At 28.8% G+C, this 24,768-nt stretch overlaps 2 protein-coding genes across 2 annotated transcripts in view; both read right to left on the bottom strand.

The window, feature by feature from the left end:
* LOC129962808 (uncharacterized) overlaps window positions 1–258 on the bottom strand; it is a 30,780-nt gene extending 30,522 nt beyond the window's left edge. Inside the window, exon 1 of the mRNA XM_056076807.1 lies at window positions 113–258. Within this exon, the coding sequence (XP_055932782.1) occupies window positions 113–202 (90 nt within the window). The 5' untranslated portion in view covers window positions 203–258. The remainder of the gene's footprint in view (window positions 1–112) is intronic.
* A 10,646-nt stretch (window positions 259–10,904) lies between these two features.
* On the bottom strand, window positions 10,905–20,352 carry LOC129962561 (15-hydroxyprostaglandin dehydrogenase [NAD(+)]-like). Its single transcript, XM_056076326.1, has 7 exons — window positions 20,196–20,352; window positions 19,220–19,343; window positions 16,948–17,054; window positions 16,775–16,871; window positions 14,697–14,773; window positions 11,826–11,965; window positions 10,905–11,135 (listed from the first exon to the last, which is right to left on the bottom strand). Exons 1-7 carry the CDS (start codon window positions 20,283–20,285, stop codon window positions 10,997–10,999), a joined length of 774 nt encoding a protein of 257 aa, XP_055932301.1. The 5' UTR covers window positions 20,286–20,352; the 3' UTR covers window positions 10,905–10,996.
* Between the last annotated feature and the right edge of the window lie 4,416 nt (window positions 20,353–24,768).

The following is a 24,768-nucleotide window of genomic DNA, read 5'->3' as shown; positions in this document are numbered from 1 at the left end:
TATTAAAACTCTTTCTGTTCACGCCGTTTTAGCCCCATTCCCTAATGAGCAAAACATGGCAAAATCCTGAATATCCATTTTAAGAAGCATTATTAGTTTAACAGTTACTTACTCGATATCCATTTTTTAATAACTCTGCACAAATAGCGGCCCCAATGCCTTGGGCACCCCCAGTAACAATTGCAACAGGAGAGCCGGACATTGTGTTCTCTCTTTAACAAAACTAATGTTTCTAATGACTTCTGAAATCTCTACGATTACAAACTGCACATTTTGGAAACTTATATACAGTACTCATTCTGTATTTGTTAACTTTATTATAATTTAGATAAGAGTTCAGACACAATATTTTTTTTTAACTTGTCATCCTTGTAAAAGCAAGCAAGTTTTGATATTCAAGGTGATAGATTATTATTACGAAATATTGATATCATTTAAATTCGTTACACTGCAATAAATGAACGATAATGTATTAGATATTAGATTGTTTCATATATTATTTAGAGAAATTTCGTAATCGACTGTCAACTTAAAACATCATTTTTAAAACATATTCAACTGTTAAAAAATTTAAAATTCAGAAACAATGATTTCTGAAACGCTATAAAAAAACATAGGTAGTGAATAATATAATTGGGAAATCACAAAGCATAGCCATATCGAAATATCGTGGATATTATCAAAACAGGGGAAAGATGCATTGCAGAAATTATATTACTTAAGGCTCTTGGGTTGGCCATCCAAAACAGGCCATTATATGTTCATCATTGCACAGACCGAATAAGGACGGTGAGAAAAGAACTGAAAATTTGATTTTTCTCATTCAAATAAAAGATTATTTATCTGAAAGAAAAAGTGTAAATTAGAAATTTATAGTTAAAAATTCCTGTAAAGTGAAATTTGAAAATTATGATGGTTTAAGTAGGACAGAAATAAATTTTAAGGAAGTGGAATTATGAAATTTTCTTAAATTTGAACTGAATATTTGAAATTCTACTTAAATAGATGTGCGTAACACAGAAAGGAGTACTTGTAAAAATTCTCAGATCAATATATATTGTTTATAAAAAAATCCGAGTTTGAAAAAAGGTCTCTAATTAATTTTCAATTTGTTCATCGTGGATTCACAAATCGAAAGAAAATCCTGTTCTAACATTTTCTAACCTCATGCTTTTTCGACAAAGTTGAATTCTTCAATAAACAAAGTAAATATCGATCTGAAATTCTTAACCAAGTACTTTATACTGTGTCACACGTACAATGGCATTTCAAATAATTCCTTCAAACGAAAAAACATTATAATTTTTTTTTCTGAAACTAAGCATTTTTACTTTCTTATATACGAAGTACTATAGGAAACACTGTAATCATCAAAAACTTCGAGTTAGATTTTGACAAATCACCCCGTTTCACGCCTGAATATGAAAAACACATTCTTGCATCATGTCTTTCTGTCAACACAATAATTCAACAATAATTTGAGCAAAATGGCTGAAATTTGATATATCAAATTACAACAGAAATTTTAGCTTTTTTAAATCAAATTTTGAAAGAAATCTTTTCAATGAAAGTCTGTCTGTCTAACTTTTCGAGTACATGTGAACTCCATAACTACAAAATACAAAGAGCTAGATAAATGTAATTTAAAACAGATTTAATACCTCAAATATAGATGTTTATCAAATTTTGAATCAAATTCTACATATAATACCGTCGTCAGTCTGTACTGCTTTAGATGAACATCGAGCATGCGTGTAAACCAAATAGCTAATAAACGCAATGACTTTATAAAATTCTATATATGGCTACAACTGTAGTTTCATATCAAATTATGGTATCAATCGGCCGGTAAGAAGGCATCCAAAACACATATTCTAGTGATGGACTGAGAAAAATGCCAAAAATGTATAATTCACGCCAAAAATTGTTGGTATACGAGGAATAATCTTTCACCAAGGCCATACGAGAAATTCACGATTTTATTCAAGATCTCCAATTGTATGCGGAGATAGGAGGGGAAGATGTGTATTAAAGAATATGTCAAACTTTTGGAGATATTACTTCCATTGATTTCATGTATTTCCGTCCTAATTAAACAGACTTATTTTTTGGCGGTTCATATTTTTAAAGATTTTTTTCCTTGCTGTCTATATATTTCTTATTGAAACTTTTCAAAACAAATTACTAAACTTCTCGTACAAAACGTTCTCAAAATGAATTCACGACCACAAATTTTCAGAACAATCCTATTTATTATCATTGTCTTATTATTATCATTATCTTATTATTATCATTATTTAAGGAGATATAAATCTCTGTGACATTAGGAAAAATTATTTTACATATTTTAATCTATTTTCAAAGAGTAATGTATCAAAATTTATTTAGTTAAATAATTATTTTTTGCTTTTTAATCTTATGTGCGTAAAATTGTACAATCGATTTTAATCCAACTTTTTTATGAACCAAAGATTTTGTAAAGCACTATCTATCAGTAATGAAACTTTTTATCGATTGCAAAATTTGTATTTAACATAGAAGCCAATAGACAGGCAAGAATAAATATTACATTGCTTATGTTCAATGAATTGCTTATGTTATGAATTATGTTCAAAGTCTGTAGCTCACCGGTAAGACAGTTTAAAATCAATTGCAAAATTTGCACAGAAAGCAAGTTAATAAAAATGTGTTAAATGAAAAATAACTAAAACATATGAAAGGGGGAAAGAAAAATGTCACACATAGAACTTAAACATCTGGTATTTCGCACCCATAAAGAATATATTTTTTATTCATAATATTCTTTTGTCATTATTCTATGATAAACAGAATACGATTTCAAATATATTAGACAAAATTCAAAAACTCATGAAAGACAGAAATAATAAAATGAATTAAACAAATTATATAAGAACGAATAATTCTGGACTTAATGAGATGCAAGCTTAAATAATAACTAATTAGAGATTGTAGTACTAATAATTATTATACAGTCAAGGCATTAGAACAAGTTGAATAGCTCGATTTTCGCCAAAAATGACATTTTTTTAAAGATTCTTTTATTGGACTTTGAGCTATCCCAAACAGGTTTACTTTTGTCTCTACGTTAATTAGAAGTCAAGATATTAATATTTTCCTAATGATCAGTAAACCGGAAGTGGACATTTAAATAACCGGAAGTACCATTTTAAAGGGCCAAAAACATGTTAAAAATTTATATAAACACAAATTTAGTTTTAAATGCGGAAAATGTTTTGTACGTAAAAACGCAAAATGCCAATGAGAGTTTCAATGATGTTTTGTGGAAATTTGTACCTAAAGATGTCTTAGTTGAGCTCCGAATCCTCAGATTAGGGGCATTTATGTCTGTAATACATTTTAATGAAGGTTTTATAGGATTAATGAACATTCCTAAGGTTATTGGATTGTATTTTAGTGCAAATACAGTTAGAACATTTACTGAGCTTGACAATGACATAAATGAATCTAGGCGGCATTCACTGCCAAATGCAAAAATTGCCAGAAAAAAATGCTTAAAAATAGAAAATTATTAAACACTGAGGAGGAAGAAGATATATCCTATAAATGTGGTGAATTTTAAGTATGTGCACACATAATTTATTATTAAAACATGTTACTGTATATTTTAAATGCATTTTTCTCAAAATTGATTTTTACTTATTTGTTGCTCACTTCAAATCAAATAACTCAAAATATAATTACCATATTACTATAAAATTTGGTGAAATTTGTCTTTATTCTATTTTCTAGGCAAGGAACTAAAAGAATTTAGATTGAGAGAATATTTTTTAATTTACAGCCTATTGTTTGAACAATAACGTAATAAATTTGCAAAAAATTTCATGATAAATCTTTCATTGGTTCTAAAATTTTTATTTATTATTATAACCATACGCTTGTAGTTCATTCCCTATAGAAAACTATATAGTTTATTTTGGTATAAGTTTTGTTTGGATAAGAGTCATAGTTTTTGGTGTAGCCAATTTTTTAAGAATTTGCTTAAATTTATGCTATTATATGCCGATTTTCAAAAAATATTAATGTTTATTTCAAATATTGATTTTCTATTGCTAATCTTTAATAACCTTAAACCTAGAAATATGGTTGAAGTATGTTTAAACCCTGTTTTTCTTAAACTTCCGTTCCGAGCTTGTTCGGATGCTTTAACAAACTTATTGTAATACTTATAGTAATTGTAATAATAACTATTTAAAGATTGTAATAAAGATAGCCTTGAAATTTTTTTCATATTTCTTAATTTCTGTATTCTCTTATTAACATATAAAATAATTTTGCTTTTATTAACTCTATGTTACCCTCCTCAGTCCTAAGATCAATTTGGCCATAGAAATTAAATTAATTTCTGTGGAAATTTATTCTAAATGACTCAAAATATATTAGAAACATATTTGTAATGTACTACGTAGAAGAAGCAATTTTCCTTAAGTAGAGACAATACGTTTTTAAAAGTTTCCTGTAAGCAATTTAATAGAATTTAAATCATATTAAAATTATTTTCATGTTCCTTGTCTTCCTAATTTAGCTCCTTGGCAAATCGATGAAGAAGAAAGTTTATGAATTATTTACTGACATTACAAATTATTATTTTCAATTATAATTTGTATTTTAACTATCTATTAGACTTATAAATTATTTTCAAATATTATTCATATTTTATTTATTTATTGACATTTCAAACTATTATTTTCAATTATTATTTATGTTTTAATTATTTATTAACATTACGAATTTATTCTAACTGTCTAATAAGATTATTTACCTTAAGTCATGTTGAATAGTTATTTCATTATAAGAACACAAAAGGTACCTATGATACTCAAGCTGATTTAAATGTCTTTTATCTTCTACGCTAATTTCTTCTTTGCCTATGTATTTAAATTTCAAACATTTTTTACTCGATTCTAAGGCATCTTGTGTGTCAAGAATTTAAATGTTTTATTTGCCAACGCTTCGAAAAATTATTGTAAGGGAGCCTTGTTTCTTTGGTGAAGAGTGGGAGGATGACATCTTTATTCTCTACATTTTTTACCTCCATATATTTGATAAAACAATATATATTTTTATTTTTTTAAAAAAATTAATTGTAGCAATTTAATCTTATTGTTATTATTGCTCGCTGAGGTTAATAGAGACATCGCGCCTTCAATGAATAAACAGTATACATTGTTTTCTATCAATAAGTAGATCTCATCATTTTGTAAATATGTTTGTCTCTCAAATTTATTTTTTCTCTATTAGCCTGACATTGGGATTATACTTAATTAAGACACAAAAAAATGCTATTTTATGAGCGGAAAAAAGAAAGGAGTGATCTTAATATATCAATTATTTGAAAATAGAGAAATTAAGGCTCCATTTTAGTTGAAATCCTACTAAAATTTTTTTGAAATTCCCCCCATGTATAAACAAATTTATTATATATTTAATCACAAGCATATGCATCTAGAATGACCACTAAATAAAACTCTACATACATTATCATAAAGAAAGTAACAATATGTCATATTTCGAGAAACAAATATTGCAAATTGCTTCATAAAAGAACAACAATTTGATATTATTCTGTATTTAATAACTAAATGAGAAATAAAAATATTAATATTTAATTAAAAAAAGAGTTTAATGAAAGATATCATATATTTTAAATAACAAATGTGGAAAAGATACAATGTTAAAAATATTATTAGAAAGATAATTAAATATTATTTCAATTATGTTCTTATCTTAAATTAATCTTCTTTTCAATACTTTTTGTCAGAAATATACCATTTGAGATTGTTTACTTTAAATTGAAAGATTTCTAAAAAATTAATCTAAAACTCTTAAACACTTATATGACTATGCAAAGTTTCGTTCTTCTTTTATAGGTTGGATCGTTATTTATGCAATTCAGTCTATGTTTCATAAAGACTGGATATTTCCTTAATGTCCAGAAGAAATTTTTTTCACTAATACATTTTCAGCTGAAACACTTGCCAAAAAAAAATTATATTAAAATATTCCAGATGTAATATCCGATAAAACGTTATCATATTTCTTCATTTAATCTTTTTAATTTGAGAACTTCTAAGTACAACTTACGTTGTTCGAACTCCCCCCCCCCATTCTTAAATATAGTAGCATCTCTGTTTACATCATTCTACTTAAAAATTTATCATAAATTTTTTTAAATAGATTTTATTTTTATGAAACTAAAAAATATATTATTTAGTTATAAAAATACAAAGATAGAACTTACCTACCTGCTTTATTGATTTTAATATTCATATATTTCACCAAAAAATGCTTACCATTCTGTTATATTTTGTTTATTATAGAGGATAAATTTTTATAAAAATTCACACTTTTATGGAGTTGAAACCTATCATTTATAATATTTTCTTAAAGCTGCAAACCCTTTCACATTACTTTATACACTGTTAATAATTCTTCTGGTGAATTTTTTTTATTTATCTCTTCCCTATCATTTACATCACTCATTGCAATATCTCTATTACATTTCGTGACTCTTTTAAATTCCAGTATCATACACAGTTCATAGGTCTTTCAAATATTGCAATTTTTCATGATAACAGATTAGTTGACTCTGTTGGAACTTCGGCAAAGGAAAAATTATGAAAATCGGTTCATAAGTACGAAACATAAAAATTGGCAAAAAAAGAAATCAAATTTAGGCGCAAAAGCCATGTTATATAGAAATTATCATTCGTAATACGGAGAGTAAAAATAAATTAAATGCCGTTATATATATATATATATATATATATATATATAATATAAATGATATTTCAACTCTAATTTCAATTTAATTAATTTTCAAGATTTTATCTTAATTTAGCCCATAGTAACTTCATTCTAAAATATTTTCTTATTTCGTGATCCAATTCCACTGTCTCTACTTAATTAATTCAAGAGAAGCTTTATAAAATTGCTTGGTCAGCTAAACACCGATATTTTCACACGCTCGGCGTGAAGGGGTAAAAATGTCCAGTAAGCACATTCTTTTTTAAAAGATCCCTGTGTTTCCCTTACATGTGATTGACATGTGTCAGAAATCCCTATCAGAACCTTATTAATATATTAGCACAATGAAGAAATATTTTCCCTATCAAAATCTAAGATTATATAAGGCGAGGGATAATTCATTTCGCCCTTTTTCCCCACTCTGGCTTTAGTCTGCGCTGTGGCGGACGTCTTGTCCGCGTTTCTGCTTGTAAATAATTATGCTTTCCCGATGGATTAAAAAGAATTTAAAAATCTAAAAAGTATCTTCACTGTCTACAAACTGCATTCTGCTTCACAACAAATAATGTTACACACTAAAAAGCCGACAGGATTCCGAAAATGTTTACATATATATATATATATATATATATACAGTGGTGGCCAAAAGTGTGGACATTTTTTGAAAGTTTTCATGTTTTTCAACTTTGCGTGCTTGTAGAATATATTAATTTTCATTTAAATACAAATGTTTTTATATCAAATTGAAGGTAATTTAATGCAGAATTTAATAACAAAAACAGTATTACAATATCTGTATTACACAAAAAGTTATGCTCCTTTTAGTAGAACAAACGCCGGCGTCCTGGCATAGGGGTAGCGCGTCTTCCCCGTGATCTGGGCGTCCCGGGTTCGAGTCCCGGTTTGGGCATGGTTGTTCTTCTGTTGTTCTATCTGTGAGATGTGTGAATGTGCCCTCCTGTAAAAAGGGGTTGTGCAAGCGAATGAGTGATGCGTGAGTAGCAAAGTCGTACTCTTTGCCCTAGTTGGCGCTGCTATAAAAAATAAGAGACGTTCCCCTCAGGCTTAAATCGCTGTCTTCGTAACAGCGGGCTTGTCAGTGGCAAGTGCCATAAGAAACAAACAAACAAACAAGTAGAACAAACAAACACAAATCGTTTTGAATAATGACGTGTTTTGTAATAAAAGCGTACTAGTCAATCACAAACACTGTTCTGAGCACCAATCAAATGTCTGTAACTATAGTTTAGGTTATTTGGATGGTAAAAGTGTTATTGTTGTGGAAATATTTTGCGGAATGATGCATGCTATTACAATTAAATAGAGTATTGTTATTTTTGAATATTTTAAGTCCTTTTTTTTAATTAAACTAATTTTAAACAATGTCACCAACAAGAAGAACTGATTGGACATCTACAAAAAGAAGCCGAATTGTCATATTGAGAGAAAATGGCCTCTCTTATGCTGAAATTGCAAGACAAGTTGGTGGTTCAGTGACTTGTTCTGGTGTACAAAAGTTCTGTTTACGTTATGAAAAAATGAAATCAGTGGAAAATAAGGCCAAATAAGGCCGAAAAAAATGCACAAGTGCTACTGCCGATAGAAAAATTAAACGGCTATGCCTTCAAGATAGAAAAATTTCATCAGATGCCATTAGATGTGAAATGAATGCAGCGGGTATTGCAGTAAGTTCAAGAACAATAAGAAGAAGGTTATCAGGATTTGGTTTACAAGCTAGAATTCCAAGGAAAAACCCTATTTAAATCAAAAGCAACGCGAAAAACGAGTTAAGTGGGTAAAAGAACACATTAAATGGTCAGAAAATCAATGGCAGCAAGTAATCTGGAGCGATGAGACTAAAATATCGCTCTTTGGTAGTGATGGTAGAAAATACATGAGACTTAGAGTAGGTGAAGCGCTTCATCCTGATTGCATTGAAGCAATTATAAAAACAACAACAAATGCCATGATTTGGGCATGTATGTTTGCAGATGGTATGGGCCGAATTCAAGTGATTGATGGCATCATGAATGTCAAAAAATACGTCGAAACTGTCCTGAAACCAAAATTGATACCTTCCATCAGGGATTTCTTCCCCAACAAAGCACCATTTATTTTTCAGCAGGATTCAGATCCATGCCACACAGCAAAAGTATGTAAAGCATGGTTTGAAAATAAAGGCAGAGATGTATTACCATGGCCAGGAAACAGCCCTGATCTCAATCCAACGTTTGAAAATCCTTGTACGAAAAAAACGTCCATCCAATAAAAGACAACTTATTGAATCTATAATTGATTCTTGGCACCATGTGATTACAAAAGATGAACTCCAAACACTTTTTCACTCGATGAAAAGACGCTGTGAAGCTGTCTTAATAAATAATTGTTCTCCTACTAAGTATTGATTGTGTAAGTATCACTTTAAAAAAATGCAAATCTAAGATAGATCTTACTAAAATGAGCGTAACTTTTTTTATAATACAGATATTGTAATACTGTTTTTATTATTAAATTTTACATTAAATTAGCTTCAATTTGATATACAAACATTTGTATTTAAGTGAAAATTAATATATTCTACAAGCACGCAATGTTGAAAAACATGAAACTTTCAAAAAATGTCCACACTTTTGGCCACCACTGTATATATATATATATATATATATATATATATATATATATATATATATATATATATATATATATATATATATATATATATATATATATATATATATATATATATATATATATATAATATTAAAAGAATCAAAGTCTCTTTCTGAAAACGCTTCTTTCAACATCACATTCTTTTTTTTTTCCTTCATCAACATTAGTTTTCTTCCATGTTTAAATTCAAACAGCATAAAATCATTATTAAAAATAGCCTTTAAACTTGGAAAGTAATATGTAAGTAGACACATGGTAAATTCTTTTAAAAAGCCTATTGTTAATTTAACATAACATAAATTAATATTATTCGTGAGGTGGATCGCTGCTGTGTTCCTAGATTTAATTTCACTTCTTTTCACAAAATAAATTATGTGACTGGATAATAATAAATTATGCGCATGAAAAATATAGTTTTTTATTGTATAAATACTCGGTTCCCAATTACTGCGCAAAAAAAATATTCACTATCCCATTTGACAAAAGAAAATCCAAAAATGAATATTGAATCTTAATCTAACCTCATGTGTAACAATATTTTTCCCCATTGTATGGCATATATAGAAAGTACACTGAAACACTGAACTTCAGAACCGCGAAAACTATAATCATAAAAATAGTCTTAAGTATAATGAAAGGGCTATATACTAAGTTCTGAACTCATCATGGAGTCACTCATTGCATTTTGCAAGAATCACCGGCAGAGTGCTAAGGAAGTGCTCCAACTTTATGGCGATTCATTTGTGAAAGCCTGCCTGCATTCTTTATAGGCATAATATGGTGATATGATGCTTTCCATGTGGTATACGCATTAAGAATAATAAATACTAGAGGATAAAAAGCCCTAGGAATTTGTTATAGACTTTCTGCTTAAGTAGAATGGAGCTTAGATAATTAATTTTCAGTAACAGCCTTTGTATTTTCAGTAACATACAGTTTTGTATTTTAATTAGTTATTGCAGTTCAAATATACTTCATGGCAGCAAAAAGAATAAACAAACCGAATGGGAAGTAAAGTTTCTTATCCGACCTTCATGATGACGGTTCGAACAAGCAACTATATAATGAAGAAACATTTATACATGAGAGACATGATTGTGTAGTTTTAAAATTGCTTTTCTAGGCAATGAAAGCTGTTCTTTTCTTATTAAATAGATGATGCTGCATTTTGTAATCAACTTTATTTTTATTATCTCATGTCATACAACTTCCAAGATCAAAACGTTTACTCCGAATTTCACCGTTCTGCAAATGTTTCCATCGGTTTTACCAGAGCCATTTTGTTTTTGACTAGACAGACTGCAAATCAGAGAGAACTCCGGTAATTAGTGAATTTATAATCAAACAAATCCTAAACATTAGATAATATTACTATCCAAATATCAGTAGCTTTGCCGGAGTAATAAAACGAATAGTATTGCATATTTGTAAACATGCAGAAACACACATGAGTTTAATTTTTTTTATTGAATTTTAAACATAAAACTTCTTTCACCCACGTTTCTTTCATCATCTATTCGTTGAAACTATCCTTTCAGGATTATTCATCACCCGAAATCAGCGTCATCAGTTTTTCATCAAGATTTTGATAATGATATCCATTAGGAACTACAAGTAAAATAGATCCATTGATTTTGTCTTCCAGTACTTTCAGATATGCTTTTGCCACAGATTCAATGCTAGAAATAAAAAAAAAATAATTTTGTAAACTAATGGAGTAATATTACTTCAAAGCGGAACTTACTCTTCAAACCAATAATATTTGTGGTATATTTTTCCGTGAGCCACTAAAATATTTGTGATTTTCATATTTTAATCATTTAAGTTTTAGTCACATTTTAAAAAAAAGACTATACTCAAGATCTCTATTCGGCTAAAAATTATGCAAAAAGCATTGTTAAAAATTCTTAAAATTCTAAAAAGAATTGAACAGCAAAAGTGATTTCATTAATATTTTTAATTTTAGAACAATATGAAAATAATTTTTAAGCAATAATATTTTCGGAAATTATAACAGATAAAAGCCTAACTTAACTTTATTTTTCATTTTAACATGCAATTTCACTTAATTTGTAAGTAAGCAAAAATTATAATTAAAATTTTACAAATGCCACTCTAAGGTTCATATTCTTACTTTAAAAGCATTTTAATATGATGCAAGTTAAGAATGTCATGGTCGAACAATCTGGCCTGTAGAATGAAAACGGACACATTCGCATTTGTCTTTAGTAATATATATAATTTAGTAATTCGTTTCCTTTATGATAATATTTTTATATATAAAAATATATGTTCTTTATTTTTAATAATTCATAAACATTTCTGTCTGAGATGCTTGCTTAAAATTTTATTAAATCCATGATTCCTACCTCACAAATTTGATTCGCGATGTACTTTCACGTTCCATATTAAGGCGGTTCTTTCTTCCTTTCTTTACAATTTCTGTATCAACTAGAGCAGGGCAGACAGCAGCAAAAATAATTCCGTCTTTATCATAGTGGGAAGAATGCTGCAAATGAGAATGATATGAACTATTATAAATGATAAAATTGTTAAATATGATGAAAGATAATGTTTTAATTTTTTTTTCTTATAACAAAATAATATGTAAGGTATATATGTAGAGAATAAATATTTCATACAAATTTCGGAAAACAACTCCCTATAGTTACTGTAGTATTTAGTGTTCATTCTGTTAGCAGTGACGGTTAGACTAGGCTTCTTAGACTTCATTTCTATGGTTACGAATAAGTAGCATTGCTCTCCTGCGATATGAAATTCATTGCAGAATATAAAAAGAGGAATTTCGCTATATTATTGAACAATGCTGAATGAATGACAGATCTTTGACTCCGATCTTGGCAACTAGGTAACTTGGTGAAAATTTTGGCAATTGAGATGATGAAAATGAAGGTTCTAAACAATACAGGAGTTTTAACGGTATGTCCATAAAGAGTGGAGATCCAAAGCATCTTCTAGAAAAATCTATGACCTCTTAAAAAAACTCCAAAAAATGCAAGCACGTTAAAATGATTCAGTCTCGTGGAATTCTGTTCTTGGAGATGTCAACACGGCAATAATTCTCAAGCTGAACTTTGTGCTTTATCTTCCTATACTGTAAGTTTCTACAATTGCTGCTCTTTGCGTGTGCCACACCATGTTCTCATCTACGCTTCATGTTTTCTTGAGAAGTAAACCGTCGTTTTCCATTACCCGGCGTGTTCAATTACTTTTATCGTTCATCCACAGAGCCTCCTGTCTAAAGAACGTGCCAGGAATACAAGAATAAACTGGTTGTGATAGGCGTTCCGTCGAGAGTTATGAAGATAGGCAGAAGAGATGTTAGAAGCATGTATATGTTACCGTTAAAGTATATAATGCAGTTATTTCATAGAATACTTAGTTATTCCATGAAATAACTGATCGTGTCCGTTAAAGTGTGTAATATGTTATTAATTTGACACTTTAACTAGTTATTCTATGAAATAACTAGGTATTCTATAAATTAACTAATGAGAGACAGTTAAAATGTAAAATAAACAATTTTATCTAAAATGAAATTGAACTAATGATAGACAATTAAAATGAAAAAGAAGCAATTTATCTAATTTATGCAGCGTATAAATGGTATTTATGGAAACGTACCATAAAATCATTTGTTACTACAAGGATTACTAAAATGACACTTGGAATTACAAAGAACATTATTTCTAAAACAAAAACATTTTTTGTTGACACACTGGGATTTACACGAACATTTTTTAAATCCTTGACCAGTACCTAAACTTTGAGCTGTAGCAACCGACCGGAGCGATATTTCGCAGGGGTGGAAGGTAAATGTATTTGTCGTGCGAGATATATGATATAGATTATTTTACACTTTAACGGGCTGCAGATCGTTATTCTATGAAATAACTAGTTAAACCATGAAATACAAGAGAGTTTTACACTTTAGCGGACACGATCAGTTATTTCATGGAATAACTAGGTATTCTATAAAATAACGGATTTCATACTTTAAAGATAACATATATATAAATTAAATGTCTTCCAAGTGAAGGGAGTTCAAGTATAAGATGTAGATTAATTTTCCTTCCTTGATTCTCTAATAGAGCTGAGTTATTGCGCGTGAATAGGAATTTCGAAGAATGAAAAAGAACTCCTTGCTGTATATGTCTGTTATACTTTTTTTCTAGAATATTTCTTTTAATATATACCAGCTTTTTGTATGTATATGTGTGTTATACTTTTTTCTAGTATGTTTCTTTTAATATATACCATCTTTTTAGGTATGCCAACATTTAAAATAAATATTTCTGCTATCTATTCATTGTTGACCTTGCATTACAAACGTAACAAGGAATCAGTGAGGTATAAAGGTAATTCAATATATATATATATATAACTTCTGTTGAAACATACCTTTTGGTAAGTGCGATTAATTATAAACTGTATAATACTTGTAAATTTAGATGAGACACTCAAAACAAGCATTCGACCACGCTCAGTTCTGGTAGGATTAGGTTCATTCCTCTATTCTTTTGCTTTTCACGAAACAATGCCAAGAATTTTGACAGCAATCTCATTAAAAAATTTTCCAATTATTCTTCGAATAGCCTAGACATTGCACTGAGTGGTTTAGTAGAAAAAAAAGTGATTTGCATTATGTTACTTTGATCATAACAAAGCACTGAGTAATAATGTTATGAAATGGCTTCATTTCAAAAAATTGTCAAAATTCAGGGAAGAGTTGAATAACTAAATTGATTTCGTTACCTGAATATCCATACTCTATAATTACAAGATGCGGTTTAATAAAGCCATGATTATATTTGGAATTCTAAATGCCCTAGAAAATCATAAAACTATCCAACAACATAGATAAGCGTTTTATGCTAATAAGGTTTTACTTTGCAAATGTTTGTGTAAACTGAATACTTTAGAAAGGGTTCTGTGACTCATGCACCTCCATTGCGATTACATAATCAAGGATGGCAAGAACAATTAGCCGTTGGGAAATTAGATGTACACTGTCTTGTCCAAACGGGAAATATCACCAACTGAAAAAAATTTCACTCATCTCATTTCTGCATCTTCGTGTGATAATTGCAATTATTCATTTCTATGTGGTTCGGGTGTTTTTCTTTCTTCCTTTCTGCCTCCTCTAATAGTTTTACATTAAATCTGGAATCGCCTTCTATATTTCTATTGAAATATATACTCATTTTCAAAAGACTTACCCCAAAGCTGCGTGTCAAACCTATTATGCCATGCTTGGAGGCGGCGTAAGCAGGTGCTCCAGCAGCAGGCACGAGACCTGTCGAATGTAGTTTAGAGAATATCTTTTCACTATTTTACTGGCAAAGATAATCAATCAAATAAAAGATGATTTTTAAAAAATTCAAAATATGTGTTTTGCTCAAAGTACTCATCTTGTAACTCAAGTCAGTGATTCTAAATTTTTCAAATAAATACAAGACGAAATTTCTGAGACGTCTTATTTAATGCGTGGTTAAATTGCAGAGTTTAAATGAAGTCTTCTTTTTTTTAATATTTAACCATACACATAAAATTCGAATGGGTATATGCGCTCGGACGGTTTCTGAGGGTTTGCCATGTCTTGCATTTCTGAAGAGGACATGACAATAGTTTTTGCATTCTTTCTTTCATTCTGTTTTTCGTATTTTCGTTATATGTTTGAAAGTTTTGTCTATTTTGCATAATTTGAGCGATTAGAGTTTATATACCACTGACATCATATAAAACTAGATTATCACGGTGTCAGAAAGATTTTAATATACTCTGTTGGAGGAATAAGTCTCAAGGAAATATTGCTAATAATATTCAAGAAAAATCCTGCGACTGCACACAAATAAAATCATTGAAAAGTTCCAAGTTTAAATGGCTGCTCGAATCAAACCAAGAACAGTTCGATTGTCTATATTTAAGCATCGAAGAGTTTCGATAATGGAACTAAAAGCAAAAAGAAAATGCCTAAATTAGCGTGTCAATATCAATGTCTGGTGGAAGGATCAATTTAATCAACATAATTGAAATAATATTTAATTATCTTTCTAATAATAATTTTAACATTGTATCTTTTCCACATTTGTAATTTAAAATATGTGATATCTTTAATTAAACTCGTTTTTTTAATTAAATATTAATATTTTTATTTCTCATTTAGTTATTAAATACAGAATAATATCAAATTGTTGTTCTTTTATGCAGCAATTTGCAATATTTGTTTCTCGAAATATGACATATTGTTACTTTCTTTATGATAATGTATGTAGAGTTTTATTTAGTGGTCATTCTACATGTATATGCTTGTGATTAAATATATAATAAATTTGTTTACACATGGGGGAAATTTCAAAAAAAATTTAATAGGATTTCAACTAAAATAGAGCATTAATTTCTCTATTTTCAAATAATTGATATACAGTAGACTCCCGATTATCCGCGGGCGGGTTATCCGCGCCTGCCGCACTAAGTTTTTTTTTTTTTTTTTTTTTTTTTTTTGCTTTCAAGCAAAGAGAAAATGCTTCCAAAGCAAGAAGCAAGCACAAATGACTGATTTCTTCAAAAAGGTGCAGTTTTACATTTATGCTTTTGTAATTACATAATACATTACAGTATTAAAACAGTACATATGTATTAATTTTTCTATGTATCCTTGACGCCTCTCGTAAGTACAAAGCACTTTACTGTTTTCATTAACAAAATGCATTTTAGGTTAGTTTTGAGTGATATACTAAAATATTAAGCGTTAGTTAAACATTATTTCCTGCTGTTTATTTTACGTTTTATTGTACATAAAACGATTTTACAAAGTTGGAATGACTGTTTTCTCTTTTGCTATACCCGTTTTTACCTTTTTTCGGATTATCCGCGACTTTTGTTATCCGTGGCGGCCGCGCCACCCAATTCCGCGGATAATCGGGAGTGTACTGTATTAAGATCTCTCCATTCTATTTTCAGCTCATAAAATAGCATTTTTTTGTGTCTTAATTAAGTATAATCCCAATGTCAGGCTAATAGAGAAAAAATTAATTTGAGAGACAAACATATTTACAAAATGATGAGATCTACTTATTGATAGAAAGCAACGTATAATGTTTATTCATTGAAGGTGCGATGTCTCTATTAACCTCAGCGAGCAATAATAACAATAAGATTAAATTGCTAGTATTAATTTTTTTAAAAATAAAAATATATATTGTTTTATCAAAAATATGGAGGTAAAAAAATCAACCTGTTTAAAATTAATATATATATTTTTTTTTAATAGAAAGCAAATAGATGTTACATTTACCTGCTGCAGAAGATGTATTGATAACTACGCCTCCATTTCCCCCTTTACTTTTACCCATATATTTTAGTGCTGCATGGCATCCAATGGTGGGTCCCAACTAAAAACAACAACAAAAAATGTATTCATTATTAAGAGCTTCAACTTTGTCAAAAAATCAAACTAATGAAACATACCAAGTTTATTTCCAGACATTTGCGTGGACTTTGCTCCTCTACAATTCCAGCATTATTTACCAGAAGATCTACCCTTTTAAAATTTTCAATGGTCTTTTCAAAGAGATCTATGGAAAAGACAGGCTTTTAGATCATGGAAAAAGAAAAATAATCTAAAAAATTGCAAAGTGTTATTATATCTCTTCAAACATTACGTAATATGTTTCTTTGAAAATAAATCTGAATAAAAAAATCAAGCAAATTATTTAATTAGTAACAATGGAAAATAAGATTTCAGTTCTACAGCGGTTATATTTTAAAAAGTGTTATAAGAAATGTGAGAAGGAACTCAATCGATCGTAGATTCTTTAAAATTTAAATTCTTGAAAATCTCTACTTATATATCATTTAAGTTTTGGTAATTTTTTAAAAAGTTAAATAAGCCCTTATAAAAGCTTAAAATTGAAGGAAAACTTTAAAAAATAACATTTTTTATAAAGTTTTCAAAATGTAAAGAGATGTAAAAAAAGCGATATTCTTATAAAATTAACCCAAATTTTATGCCGCAATAAATGCCTTAACAACGGATGCTCTCATATTCAAAATCAGTAGTCCTCTCTTATAAGGTTTTAACAGTATCTCCATGCATATTATGGGTCCACTACCTTGATATTGGCTTTCCATTGCAAATACAGATAGGTGGTAAAATAACACGACCACCCATGTAAACGATATGCCCCATTTCAAAGAAGCAAAACACGCAGGTTGCTTTGCACTGAAGTCTGCGATATAGTGGTTATGCAAAATAAGGGTTATCGGTCCCTCCACCTCAGTCATAGATGTTACATGAGTTTACCGTACACTCTCTGAAAAACTCTAATAATGACTAACTTGTGAGAGTCCCAAAAAGGCATGATTGCTAGAATGAAGTACGATGGTTGCTCTGTGATTGAAACAGCCCATCATCTGGGGCGTGCAAGGAGTTCTGTATCAGCCGTTATGATACTGGACACGAAATACGGTAATGTAGCATCTTCAAAGCACAACAATGGAAAGTTTTACTGAGACGGGTAAAAGAGGTGCTGACTCACATAGGTCCCGAAGGCGCAATCAACCCTTAAAACAGATGTCTGACATAAATAGTAATTTCTGGAACTCCATTTCAGCAAACATTGTCCAAAGAGAACGTGGAACGTTTAAGAAAAATTTGCAATTTGTAAACACAATGCCTTCCTTTTCAGCAACACTCACGATGTACAACATGCTGATCTTTAGCAGTTTCGCTGAGTGGCTTAAAAGATGAATAATATTTTTAAAAAAAAAGTTTTTTAAAGATGAATCTCCTATTCATACTTATGAGATAAAATTTTATACGAGTATAATGGAAAAATGTTTTCCATTCTGTCGAATTGCACGAGCAAACGTTAATTCTTACACATCGAAATTTTAGTACTTAAATACTTTAAATCGAAAAAGATGTTTATTACAAATAATATAGATCCGAAAAACTTATGCGATAAATATAGAATAAAGTATATTCTATGATAATAAAGGATTATTTTATTAAAAGAGAGTTTTGAATTAGATAAAAATAATATTTACAAAAAAGATAATGAATATGTGATCGTGGATAAAAAGTTTGGCGTCTCCTGGGCACGGAGATCCCTTTCGAGGGGTATGTAAATTAATGTACCTATTTAATGATTTTGGAATTATTCACAACTTATGAAGACTGAAGAGAAGATAAACACATTTACCAAAGAATAATGCGAAGAAGCCCTTCCCCTGCCCTTAATTAAAACACATCGGACTACATTGAAAAACTTGGTATTTATTTAATTTACCAAAATACTAGAGAATAAACATGCAATAAAATTGGCCCGATTCATAATGCTATAATTAGTCACAGATAATCATCAAATCAGGCAAAGATTTATAGGTTTTTTTCAATTAAAACCTAGTTAAATGTACCTAAATGGCATAAAATCAGAATTAAAGAAATACTAGATAGGCAATGAATGTTTGCTTTTTCTCATTATTAAGCTAAATGTTTATTTTAAAATGGCATTATCATTTTCAATAACGTGTAGTAATATGCTAAAAATCTTTAAAATTATTACTTTTAAAAGAATTTGCAATAGCAGCACTTAATTTTTACTAATCAATGTTGTTTACTGAAATTTCAAAAATGTTTGTTTCCATTCAAATACCGTTTTATACGTCCCATACAAGATCTGTAAAAGATCAGTTTTGTGTTTCGAGAGTTTCAAGCATTTATACTCAAAAGACTTACCCGTGTAGTCAGATTTTTTTGATACATCACAACCTACAGCGATGACATTTTCTTTTCCATAAATTTGTTGTTGTTCTTTAGCAAATTCTTCTGCTTTCGATTCTTGAATGTCAGCTATACACACCTAAAGAATTGAAAATAAATCTTATGCTAATGGCATGTGAATCTTATGATAATGAAATGTGAATCTTATGCTAATGGAATGTGAATTTTATGATAATGAAATGTGAATCTTATACTAATTGAGATGCAATACCTTTAGTGACATATATAAAAAAATTTGAAATGCAGAAAGTAATGTATACTTATTAAAATATGTAATGATAAATCGAGATTTTATAAAACATCTTTGATTATGAATTAATTTGAATTGAACGTTTGTAAACAGAAATTTAATAATGTGGTTCTCAAATGGTATAAAATACCATTTCAAAGAAATCATAGTTCTAAAGCTGTACAAAAGAGATTTCAGTGCTTTTAGTAATAGACAAGGCAACGACAGATATTTATGAAACAAAACTGAAAAACACTTTCTTTTTTTAATTCTGAACTAAGTATTCAAATTTTCCCAAAGCGGAAAAGTTATGTATTTTTTCTCCAAAGTGAAATATTGAAAATTATCAAATATATAAATTTCAGAAACAAAGGCAATCTTTACCTTTCACATTTAAGAAACTTAGCAAAGAAAAAGTCAACATTAAAAAGTGAAATTGTTTTGATAAATTTTATCTTTTACAAATCAACCTATATAACTGTCTAATATCAGTGCCAGAAAATGAAATATGAACCTTTAAATAGAATGAAGAGACCCAATGTTTTGAAGAAGCAATTTTTTTCAAACCTTTCCACTTTTTACAACAGAAATTCAAATCCTTTTTTTTTTTTTTTATTCCTTTTTACAATGACTAACTAATTTCATTCTCACAAATTTTTTGAATGTTTTTTTTAAATAAATATTGTCTTAACATTAGCTTACTCGATATCCATTTTTCAATAGCTCTATACAAACAGCGGCTCCAATGCCCTGTGCTCCTCCAGTAACAATTGCAACAGGAGAATCGGACATTGTTTTTTTAATAAATTTAATATGTTTATAATGTTCTTCAAAATATTAAATTTTGCTTATCTAAGCCTTATATATACTACTATTTGTTACTTATCATGTTTGTTATAATCTAGAACCAAAACATATTTTTGAAATGTTCATTCTTCTAAAAAAAATGCAAGTAAGATTTTCTTTGTTATTCAAGGTAATATATTTTCATTCGGAAAAACGATTGCCATTAAAATGCGTTACACTGCACAAAATGAATGTGAATCTGAAAAATATAAGATTGTATCGGATGATTGTGGTGAGGAGTTATATAACCGGGAACGGCATAAAACAGTATTCTCAGAAATCACGTTCATTCGCTTAAAAAGAAGTAAAAATTACTGAAAAACTCTGAAATAATTTTCCTGGGTTAATGCTATAACTAGAAACAGACACATTAATTATTTCCAGGAAAGCACGGGAATTTTTTTTTCATTATGAGTTAGCATATGAGAAAGCACCTTTTACTTTTTGATTTTATATTGCGTAGTAATTACAAAGAAGCGTAGCTTTTTATAGCTAATAGAAGACAATAAGCGCAGACAGTCTTAACTTCAGAGAAACCCCCATTGTAATCATATGGCAATCATGTCTTTTTCGTTGAGTATGGTAATATATTTCATAGCTCGTCTGATAAAGATGGTAGAATGAAAAAAGAAAAATATGTCGAGCAACTATTACTATTTCCACGATGATAGTAGAGCTCATTTGTCACTAAAATATTTCGTTATTTGCTGCAAATTTCAACTCCAATCTAATTTAAATTTATAAAATAGCATTTTGAAACTTCTTTGTTTAAAATACTCATCAATCAATGGTAATTAATTATCATTTTAAAGAATACAATTACCGTTTCGAAAATGCTACAACTGATTTGTAAGTAATTGTGCTTGATATCAAATCAAGTTATGAATTTGTGACGTTATTTCTGCAAATTGATATGAAATTTTATACAATCCATCCTTTCTTAAATTACACCAGGTAATTTTTTCACCATCTATTTTCCTACTATGTTCTTTCAGCAATGATTCTGAATTTCAAATATTTGTCGCACTATGCATATATTTTAATATTTATATATTTTTCTATATAATATAATTAGATCATAATCAAAGATTAAAGATTTAATCTGCTCTGTTTCATGATGATAAAAAATGAACCTGGTGGTCTAAAGAACTGTGTCCATTACTTACATTTCTAATCGTTTGAAGGAACTCGTATTTGATATTTCGGCTTTCCAGTTCTAAATTCTGTTCCTCAATTCAATTTTCTGTATTCCGTCTCCCATTTCTAATTCGTCCTACTTTAATCCAAAATTGTCATAAAGTATAATTTCAAGCTTTTTTGTTAATGACTTCATTACCTCAATATTTTGTTTCAGTACTTCATTATTCTTAACTACCATTCTTATCACATTTATTTTGTTAGCAATATTTTATCCTGAAAGGATAATGCCTTTCCTTTTCCTTCTATTGTTAAATTTCAGGAGGTCTAAAGTACTTTGCACCATTCGCTTCATCTTCCTTTTTTAATGCACCACAAAATATATTTCTCTCCATTGCCTGATGTTAGACTCAGAAGCATCCCATATTGTAACATCTGTTATATCATAATTTGTATAGACGGAATTTTGCCAATTCTACTATCCAAGATAAGTCTTTGTTCTTCGATTTATATGGAGCATTTATTGTAGCCTAAAGATGATCTTAACGTATATATTAAGCACATATATTACCCCGATAATTTAATCTCTTTCTGCGTGTTTTGAATGAGAGGATAGTTTAGATGCCTGAAATAATTTCAATAAATTCAAGCTGGGAGTCCAAAAAATGAAGACAATTGATCTTCAACTTCCTCTCTATTATCTTGCGAAAAATGAAAAAAAAAGCATAAAATCAAATTCTTAAAAGTGATTTATTCTTTAAAGACCTGTCAATAACAAAAGATTATGAAATTTTAATTTTCTGAAACTTTTGCCGGTATCTTGTGATTTAAATTATCTTGTCGACCAAGTTTATATGATAAAAATCATATATGAGTACTTGTCAACAGAAATCATAAATGTTTGGTTATGTTTAGCAGCATTCCGAATTATGTAATCCTAAAACTCTCCAATTGCACTACATTTTTTACACAGAAGAGTGTATTGTAAATAATGAAATCATAATTATTTTGATTCTTAACATTTATATTTGAATAATAGTAGCCGCTTAGCCACAAAATTTATTTAAAGAATATAAAATGAGAATGCTGTGTGTATTCTATAATCTTGAAAAAATCAACTGAAAAGCTTTAATTCAAATCATATATAGCTTTAATGTAAGGTTTAAAACTGTCACCATGTTGAGTCAAATGTCAGAAGATATTGTGATGTCCGAGCGCTATGGAACTATTAAAATTTGCAATAATTAAAATTCTTCAACCTTTAAAATGCGGTAATTGAATATAGCTGTTAGCGAAACAAAAGGTGAGTATTGGCATGGCAGGGTAATTTACTCTGATTCATTGCAAAGGTATTGCAACAATTCAAAGTCGATTTCAAAACTTAAGATTCCAAAAAATATAAAAAACATACAAAAGTTTACCTTGAAAATTTTGAAATGAAAAAACATTCAATTAAATACAAAAATAGTTACTTTAATTCAGAAATCAATTTTGAAACAATAAATTACATGTAGATCTAATTCCTGTAAAACTCCATTATTTAGGAAATTGCTTTTTAAAATAATCCTTGATTAAATTTTTGAACTTCATGTCGAATCAAACAAGATATACTTCTTTATATCTTCTTTGTTAATATATATAAGTTAACAAGATATATATAAGTTAACAAGATATATATAAGTTAACAAGATATATATAAGTTAACAAGATATACTTCTTTACGATAAATATGTAGTTTTATATTTTCTCCCTTATAGATTTCGGAGCAGAAAATTTCATTATCAACAATGAAATCGAAATTTTGGGTCTACAGGAAACAATTTTGGGTCTATTTATCCCGCTCTCCCAAAGCATTTGGAAACAATCAGGATGCATATTGCTTCACAGAAATTGGATATAATTTATTTATAAAAAAAACAACAAATGATCCAATGAATAAAAATGTTGCACAACAATTGTTAAGATAAATGAATAATCATATTATTATCTGATTGTTTCCAGAATTGCCCTTGCGATCATTGCTTAATATTATATAGCATCTTCTTTCTTGTATTTATGAGATTTGTACTTGTTTCTTTCTATTTTTCCTTTGAAACTTTTCTTGTAACATCAACAGATGAAATCAAAATCAACAGGTGAATTGAAAATGTGAATTAGATATATTTAATGTTAAAAATAAAATTTGATTTTTAATTAACCAAATATAATTTCATTTAAAAAAAAGAAATAAATCATGCTAAATATTTTGAAAAATATTTTTAGAAAAATTTGATGTCGAAGTCACCAAAAAGAGAAAATTGATAATTATATCTGTTTTTAACGTATTCATATAGTTTTGGATTTTTTTTAAAGAAAATATGGAAAGTTTTTATTATAACACTAACTAGTTCTTTGAAAGACACTGAAATTCCTTACATTCAGGAATATAAATATTTACCCTCAAAATATGCATGTATATTAATTTTTAATTATTAACTAAGAGTAACATATCTGGGGTATCAAAGAATAACTTATCTACTTATATATATATATATATATATATATACATTCACTACACCGTTCCTTCTAACTGTTTTATAGCTTACGTACCCTGGTTATGATATTTATTATGCGTATATGGCCAATCCCCGATTGTTGTCATTGTTGTTTTGTATTCACTGCAAAATAACAACATTCCGTCAATAGCCTTATAATTTAAAAGGTCTGATATGTATTCAACTTTGTTTATCCAAGAAAGCCCATGTATTCAAGTGTTTGAAGTCGTTCAGAGGCCGTTCTAAAAACTCGACTGCAGCGTGAACATGTGGAAAGTCAGGCATGCTTCTTTTAAGAGTATGGTTTGATCATCTTTCCACCCAATTAACAGTGAATCCTTCGAATTCCGAACACATATATACAAATGCTTTATTTAAAATGTTCTTTGCACGCAAGCGCATTTGCTGCACTGTAAGTAAACCAATGTGCTCTGCTAAGCAATATACAAACCATGTCTCAGTAGATTCAAATAGGTTGGCTTGATTTTTTGATATGTCTCTCCTTTTAAATAGCAGTTTCCTTCTTTGGTACTTAATAAGCTTTTCATATGAAAAGTAATTAAAAATGGCCCAAAATATAAGAAGAAAAAGTGAAAAATTTCTAAAGAAAGGATGGTTAATAAACATTAAGAAACACTATTAGAACAATATTTTTAAAAAAAATCTGTCTCGTATTTGTGTAAACTAAAAAGAAATTCCAGAATTTATTTGAGAAATGTTTTAATTCTTTATTAAATTTTCAAAGAAAAATTGCATTT

Source organism: Argiope bruennichi, chromosome 3 (assembly GCF_947563725.1).
Source record: "Argiope bruennichi chromosome 3, qqArgBrue1.1, whole genome shotgun sequence".
Classification (NCBI taxonomy): domain Eukaryota; kingdom Metazoa; phylum Arthropoda; class Arachnida; order Araneae; family Araneidae; genus Argiope; species Argiope bruennichi.
Note: the sequence above shows the minus strand (reverse complement) of the source record. Positions and strands in the feature narration are given on the sequence as shown.

Coding starts and splice junctions, on each gene's coding strand:
- LOC129962561 (XM_056076326.1), bottom strand. CDS start 20,285: ATGTCCGATTCTCCTGTTGCAATTGTTACTGGAGGAGCACAGGGCATT. Junction 16,872..16,947: donor AATGTCTGGAAATAAACTTG/GTATGTTTCATT, acceptor TGTTGTTTTTAG/TTGGGACCCACCATTGGATG. Junction 14,774..16,774: donor CAATACATCTTCTGCAGCAG/GTAAATGTAACA, acceptor TACATTCGACAG/GTCTCGTGCCTGCTGCTGGA.